Genomic DNA, 8480 nt, shown 5'->3' on the forward strand with positions numbered 1-8480 from the left:
AATTGGCAAAGACGAAACTGTGCTCCAGATTAAAAACGAGTCAATGGCAGACCCACGTCTGGATGAAGTTGTTAATGTAGCTGAAACTGAACCTGAGAATCATACTCGATGGGGAACCTTAACTAAGAAAGGAAAAATCAATGACAGATAAGAGTGGTTCTTCACCTCAAGAGCTCCAACCAAGTGAGACTATTAAAGAAACCACAGCAGGTCAGGACAGTGTGAGATTTTCACATCGCTGCTTAGGTTGATACACTGCGTCTGTGCAAAGCTGAAATACCATTTTCTTTTGATTAGCAATCTTATAAGATGTGGACCTCTGCAAATGAGAAGGTGACAAAACTGGACAACAGACTGAAATTTTTTTCAGCATGATATACGATGTTTTGATTCATTATATATTTCTATGTTAGTGAGATGCTATCAACTGGCAGATTTTCTTCTTGTGTCAATTCACAAAACTGTATAATGTAATGCTGTTTGATGGGTCACTCATGGCATTGCTTTGAAATGGAATTTCAAACGGTATTGCTTTGAGATCATCCTGAGAGTGATTTTTTTAGATGGTCTGAATTTGGGAGAAATCAGCTACGATGGGTTGTCCTCTAAACAGCTACTTTCTTTCCTAACTTCCCACCAAAAAGGAACAAACTCATTAGTACATACGAGGAATAATAAGAATGCACCTTATCTTTCCCCCAAATTATTCCAAATATCTTCACGAGAAGACTTGGCTTCAAAGAATCCCAACTCTCCTACTGGCACAGTTTTTGAGGCTTCTGTGCCACGCGACATCCCTACCACTAAACACGTTTCTGCTGACTTAACTTGACACATTTCATACATATTTGTCAAAACAATTATTGTTAACTACAATGCAATTATCCATATTCAATTTGATGACTCAACTGGAAAATTACTTTTTTCCTAATAAAATTTTTCCAAATGACAACAGTGAATCAGTGTTGATTAGTTGTTCAGTGCGTGCTAATTAATTACACGGGGTAAATTTAGTTCTGTGCTAATAACCGCAGGGGGAAAAAATTTTGTAGACATGACTCTTGTTATAAGTGAAGAAATTTGCTTCCTGCCTACTTCTTCTGTACTTTCTCTTTCTAATCTATCCCGGACGAGCGTTCAATAATACAAAATAAACAATAAAAGCCAACTACTCTTGCCTGACGCTACAGGTGAAAAGACCGGAGTTCTTTGGAACCTTGGTCCTAGGTCAAGAGTAAAGGAAAAGAAAAAGATTTGTACTGTTAACTTATTTAACTGTGAGGACCTCCGGATAGCTCATTTTCATAGCAGACTTGGTTTAGATCATGCATTTAATGGCCAAAAAAAAAAAAAAATCCCAATTTATTCACTACGAAACCTATTTCTTTATCCAGAAGCTAATTTAAATGCTGACATTAGCCAGGGGCTCTATGGGGCAAGGCATTTTGGGGGGATATTCCCGGGGGTCTGGAGTCCTCCGTTTTCTGGCTTTCGTGTGGTGATGATTCTTTCTCTCTGAGCCTGATGGAAGTTCACGGCAGCAAAGAAATAAATACTGATAGGAATGTCAGGGGAACTTTGTCACCAAGCTGTCAATAGGAGGCCAGTGAGGTAGGACGCCGTATTCTCTTGTGTAAATACACGGTGTAAAGAACACAGGGCCTGGCCAAAGAAGGGACAAATTTTTGTGCCCGGAGATATTGACAAAGTCAACGGATTAATTCAAAACAGCTCTTCCTGATCTATGCTTTTGTAGGAGTGGTTTGCTACCTGTGGGCCAACCTGTGTTAAGTAATAATTTCAGAACCTCACTGAACACCTGTACGTGTGCAGAGGAAGGGCACTAAGCTGGAGACGCCTCTGGAAGACAAGATGGTGAAGCCTGTAGGCCATCGTACAGAAAGGGGGCAAAATTATTTCAGGAGTTAGAGGTATCAGTTCATTGTAAGGAAAAATCTTACCGTCGAATATTACTGTCTAAGAACGAACGGGATGTCTTGGGCAGTCATGCTGGAAGGAACTGTAGACAATAGGTCCTATCCTCTTTCTGTTGCGAGAGACTAAAATATACTTAACAGATGCTCATCTGACTATTACACCTAGGAATCCACTATGGTTTTATGATGTAACGGACACGACGTAGCCTGTAAAAGTAGGGACGTCTAGAACTAAGTATATGCTACACATGTTCACTACATCACCCTCTATACAGAATTGAGGGTCACCTTTTACATCTCTGACTTTTTCTTGACATGCCTGCTAACTTGTAAATAAGAAAGAAAAAAAAAACCCGCAGTAAGGAGGAGTTTTACCGAGGCCATTTACTCTTGTCTCTGACACAATGTGTGAAAAGGACAGGAAAGTTCACGGGCCCAGCAACTAAAAAATGGCTGGTAACCTGGCCCTGCTCCCACACAGCACAGAGGTATGCTAACTTTTTTTAGCAAGAAAAGGGTTAGACTAGTTTACCTGTAAATGTTCGATGTTAAAACAACACAGTCTGTTGACTACTCTAGAATATCGATGCATGCAGATACGCTGTGCAGCCCTAACGATCAGATAATCTGCGAGTCTCCCACAGAGGAGTTACCTGCTTTCCAGTGGTACATTACTGCCAAGGACCCAGCTGTCCTGCAGCTGGACGGACTCGGGTGTGGTTTGCAGCTCGGCGGGCAAAGCAGCCGGCGGGGCCGGACTCTGGTTCCTTCTATTGGTCAGGGAGTTTCTGTTGAGAGAAGTGATGGACGGATGGTGCTGTGCGGGGTGCTGCTTATGGGGTGGTGGCAGAGGCGGAAGGGTGGGCTGGCCTTGGTTGTTTGCAGGTTGCTCTGAAAAAAAGAAAAGGAAACTCATTCTATATATGAGTACATGTACATATGTGTGTGTGTGTGTGTGTGTGTGTGTGTGTACATACACATCTACACACACCACCAATGTCTTGGGGATCCACTACAGATGAATTAGAATTAAAATCTGCATTTAAACCCATATCCTAATCAATTTGCATATTATTCTATTAAGCGGGTGTTCAGTGACATTCTCTAAGAGCGAGTTTACCCTTGATACACGGAGTACTAATTAATATACAACAGATGGTAAAATTGGTTTTGGTTTTAATTTGTTTCAGATTTTTTTTATCTGGTTTTATTAACACCTACAGAAAACAGCGTCTGACAGCTCCCCTAATGTGCCTTTAGACTTCAGCTTTTTTTAACAAACCGACCCTGAAATTAAATGGGTAATTTCGGTTGAACACAAAGGTTTTCGAAATGCATATAATCCCTATAATTATTTAATGGAGGTTTTTTTTAAGCTTTATTTAACTGCAATAAATTATTACAAGCTAGCTGCTAAACAGCAGTAGACTAGTTTAGTGCATTTCAAATAAGCCAGACCTGCCTTATGATCCGCTAAAAGACGCTAAGTATTCTTTAGCAGAAGGTCACTCTGTGAAGCAGATGTTGTTTCATGGATATTTAACAGACTGAATCACATCTGATTACAACGTCAGAAGACTCATATACTTAATGACCGTTACATCCATTAGAACACACACAGAACAGATTTGCCAATTTCACAGTACGCCGTATAACTACATCTTGGAGTAAGTCGTAGGTGACCAGAGCGACTCATGCCATTATGTCACTGGTACAAATATTTTGCTCTCAACCACAATCATAAGGGATCCAGCAACTTCAAACTATAAACACAACGGTAGGTTGTGACCAAAGAAACATTCCCTAAAACTAGGAAGTCGTAAGGTAAAATTGACAAACCAACGTAACACGAGACTGACTTTTCAATCTCATTACCTGCCTTCGGACATGCTAGAATTCACAAATACTACATTTTAACAAACAGACAGAGGACTCCTTAATTTAATGCTAACCTTATTATGGTTCCATACATGTAAGATGTCAATTTTTGACTAAATGCAGTTCAAAGTGCAATATAATTTTAAAGTGATGTATTAAATCATGCTATTAATATAAATGCACCTATTAAAGAAGAATAGGAAACACAGGGACTATCTTTCATCTGCAGTGTGAATGCCAGCAGAAATTGTTATGCCAAATAGAGTCTAACACTGTAATTGTGAATGCATAAAATGAATTCTTGATATGTAATAGCTTGAATATATCTTATACCCTCTTTACAGGGTATAAGAATTAAAATAACTCCTCCCATCGCATATAATATCTGTAAATACTGCATATTTCTAATGGCCTCTAACAATCCATATAATACCATTTAACAACTAACAATTTCTTACTCTTGAAATGAAGGAGAGAGAAAACCCCTGAATATATGAAACAAGGTTCTTTCTTGCACGTTCTCCGTTCCCAAGGATCCCCATCCTAGAAATTACAGAAATCTTGCTTGGCCCATTGTTTTGATGCTCATGAAAAATTAAGATTATCTATATCTCAGTTAAACTGAAAGTACTCCTGGAGGAGGGGCACCTGGGTGGCTCAGTCAGTTGAGCAACTGACTCTTGATTTCAGCTCAGGTCACGATCCCAGAGTCATGGGATTGAGCCCCGTGTCGGGTTCCATGCTAAGCACTGAGCAAAGAGCCTACTTAAGATTCTCGCTCTGTCTTTCTCTCCTTCTGCTCCTCTTCCCTGCTCTCTCTCTCTCTCTCAAATTAAAAGAAAAGAAATTACTCTTGGAGGAAATGCGAGGGCTAAACTAACACATATAGTTTTAATTGTGATAGGAAAAAAGAAACAGTTTAAAATTCAAAGATTTATTACTCAGGTATCATATAGTTAATTAGCTTTGTCTTCCGCAGCATTAGGGCATATGATTAGAATCTCTACAGATGTCTTTAAGGAGCATTTCAAAAGCTGCTTTTACAACTATATATATATATATATATATATATATATATATATATATATATATATATGTATTTAACAACAATATATAACAATATATAACAGCATATATATATTTAACAACAAGCCAAGGGCCTTAACTAGGTTGGTATCAGTACAATGGAAACAAAGAAAAGAGGAAACATTTCAAAGGGAAACATATTAAGATTATGTCTAAAAAGAAGTACAGGGATATGTCAAATGACTCCATATTTTTAAGCATGGCTCCATGGAAGAATGGAATTATACGACACATATGATATACAAATTATATATTGGATATTATGCTAACTAGAGGAGAGAGCAGTGTATATAGCAGTCAATTCCGAATTTAATTTCTAACTCTGCCAGGCATCATCATAGTGAGCCTCAGTTTTCTCATCTGTGATGTGGGGAAATAATATTGTCCCACCTAGGTATTTAATGATTCAATGAAATGCACTCATTCATTCATTAATTCACCCACTTAGCCATTCATCCCACAAACATTTATCAAGCCTCTGTGTTCCAAAGATATGCTAAGCCAATAACAAGTGAAAGTACTGGGTAATGGTAAAGCATCATGGATATTAAAATTGTTGTTGAAAACTACATGATTTTAAGATATGTTATCATTATCATGTATTTAAATATGTTGAATTTAAGATTCTTAAACGGTGAGACAAAACTTCCATTTAAGGCTTCAAAAATAACGAGTACTACTCTGGCTTTCTCTACGTTCACGCATTCACTTGGCAAGTATTTATCGGGAATTTACAATGAACAAGACATCACGCAAAGCTCCATGGCCCTTTCAATGGCCTACCCAGGTTATTTCAGCCAAGTGTGTTCTGTCTGCTGGGACCTCTTTTGATCTGACTACATAATCATGAGGCCCGCCTATAAAACAAATCCAGGTCATGAAAGCCGGACTCAATCTAAAATCTGGTGTGAGAGAATAAATGCAGAGCCTGAGTGAGATGGGATGGATGAACAGACATTTACGATTCTGCGGAAGCCCGCAGAGAGGGGCCAAATCCGAGGATTCACGTGGAGGGGAATACCACCTCTAGAGATTTGGGCTTACAGGTTGCAAGAAGCAGCCGAAGTATGAATCTATACCGACTTATTCAAGACAGAACAAATTTATAAAGTATAACAGGATAAAGTAAAATTTAACATAGCCGGAAAGGAAGAGAGAATAAAAGAAAATCAAGTAGGAGAGATAAGATAAAGCCAGACCTAAAGCTAGTGGACAAAACGCCTGCCGTATAGTTCTGTACATTTTCAGAGAAGGATACAAATCTGGCTCTCAATTATTTATCTAGTTGCTCACACAAAAAGGGAAACGTGATCACTTACACGATTTGGAGTGTTTTTAAGACCGCAGACTTTGTTTAAGGAAAGCATAACTATTACTGAAAACAGAGAAACATTCTTTTTAAGCACTCACAGGAAGAAAAACTGAATATCCATAGAAAATTTTATGACCTGGGTTCAAAATCGACACAAATGAAATAACAGGGTCTAGATTTGGAGACGAGCACTTAGAGTCTAACACAAGGGGTCAGATCCACTAGAACAACCACAACGTCAACTGCAGCGTTTGCTTTAGGCTGATCCATTGATACAGGCTTTGCACTCATTTGAGACAGTTTTGGACAGAACGACTCTGGAGTTCTAGAAGGGACAATCCTGAGACATAGGTCTCAACATGTCATTTTCCTTCTTGGAAACTCCAAATGGCTTCCTAGTATCTGTAAAACATCAAACTAACTCTAAAGGTGTATGTCCTAGGGTTGTCTGGGTGGCTCAGTTGGTTAAGCGTCCAACTTTGGGTCAAGTCATGATCTCGCAGTCCGTGAGTTCGAGCCCCACATCGGGCTCTGTGCTGACAGCTCAGAGCCTGGAGCCTGCTGTGGATTCTGTGTCCCCCCTCTCTATCTACCTCTCCCCCGTTCATACTCTGCCCTGCTCTGTCTCTCAGAAATAAATAAATGTGAAAAAAAATAAAAAAAATAAAGGTGTATGTCCTATTTCTTCAGTTAGTCCTCAAAATATTTTTGCAAATGTTTCCCCCATGAACCCTCCTCATGTATCTTCTCTGAGTCTTATATTATCTGTGCCTTTTCACAGCTTGTTTCCAAATCCCCTATTATAATTAATTTTATAGGTCTCGTGTCTCCTGTTAGACTCTCTATGGGCAGGATTCACATTGAATTCACCTTGGAACCCGCATGGGGCCCAAGGACCACAGGGGGATGGACGTGTGGTCAACAAATATTTATTCACTCAAGTACACACCTGTTGAATGAATAATCATTCATTCAACTTGTGAAGAATTCAATGAAGAGAATGTCTAAGTGGTAAAAAGCTGAGCCTGCCCATAGTGTCTTTAACTGCAAGGTAATTTGCAACCTGCCCTATTTCCTTAACTCAATTCTGACATCCTGAAAGGCAGGGACTCTAACTTAAATTTCTTTGGACTTTTCAATATCTTCACTCAGTCTTGTACTTCAAAGGCTCCTAGAAATGTGCAGACTGGCGACAATTACGCAATCAGACCACTTTGGGGGCTCATCTCCTAAGGGCAGGGAGCCATGTTATCCACTCCAGACATCGGGTTTTAGGAATATTTCTCTGGAACCATAGCAGAGGCTGCAATATTCAAAATCTACCTTGTAAGGTGTGAAAATAATGGCAAGATTACATAAAAATACACACAAATATAGAAAAAATAACATGTAAGATCTGAAACAATCTATAAAATGTATGTTTTTTCAGCTAACCATAGTTATGTCTTCCTTGTATCTTAAAGCTTTTGATTAGAAATGTTCCAAATTACGTATTTTAGGAAAGGCATAGGTTATTTTTTCAAAATATTCTTCCCGGTTTAAAAAAATAAAATCTTTTGCATTATGCTTACTGAAATTATGTATTATACCCAAAGAGTGCCTTTACTCATTTTAGTCCTTCTTTCTGCCTGACGTTTTTCAAGTTCCTATTGCTCGTGTAACTTCAGGATAGCCTAGAAGCTGCCTGTTTTTATTTGATAAACACAACTTATAGCAGATAATTTATCAGTAACAAATATTAGATAGATCCAACTTTGGTCATTTTGCTCAGCCCTTTGTCACCAAAGAATTTAGCCCAAGAGTGTCATTTCAGGCCGCCCCATTAAACCCATTAACATGGGGTAACGACTTGGATCATGGCATACACTGAATAAGGTATGTTGACAACCCGCGAAAGTGTTAGGAGCCACGGAAGAGATCTGATTACGGGACAGATTCCAGTTTAAGTAACTTACAAAACCCCAATTACAAGCAAATGTACGATATATTATTTGTGCTCTGCAGAGGGAAGAGAGTAAAGTTTTAATAACTTTTCCTAAATAGCAACTATGCTATTGATTGGTGAGGTGAAAGGTACCATAGAGACAAATAACGATAATACGGATTTTTCTTTTGCAGTGGGATATTTTCTTGAATAGGTTATGTATCTGTCTCTCTGAGCTTCATGTATTTTATAGTGCTCAGTTAAAGAATCTAAAAGATACAGTGCCTGACATACCGTAAGTGCTAAATAGTAACTTATTAATGCCAGAAAAGAAAGAACTCTC

At 38.7% G+C, this 8480-nt stretch overlaps 1 protein-coding gene across 14 annotated transcripts in view; it reads right to left on the reverse strand.

The window, feature by feature from the left end:
- The window catches only part of TENM3 (teneurin transmembrane protein 3), a 613263-nt gene that overhangs the window by 187273 nt on the left and 417510 nt on the right, over positions 1–8480 (reverse strand). For all 14 annotated transcript variants that reach the window (XM_060652873.3, XM_060652872.3, XM_060652870.3 and 11 more), the window contains one exon: positions 2591–2828. In XM_060652873.3, the coding sequence (XP_060508856.1) occupies positions 2591–2828 (238 nt within the window). The remainder of the gene's footprint in view (positions 1–2590; positions 2829–8480) is intronic.

The sequence above is a fragment of the Panthera onca genome, chromosome B1, assembly GCF_046562875.1.
Source record: "Panthera onca isolate mPanOnc1 chromosome B1, mPanOnc1 haplotype 2, whole genome shotgun sequence".
NCBI classification, from domain to species: domain Eukaryota; kingdom Metazoa; phylum Chordata; class Mammalia; order Carnivora; family Felidae; genus Panthera; species Panthera onca.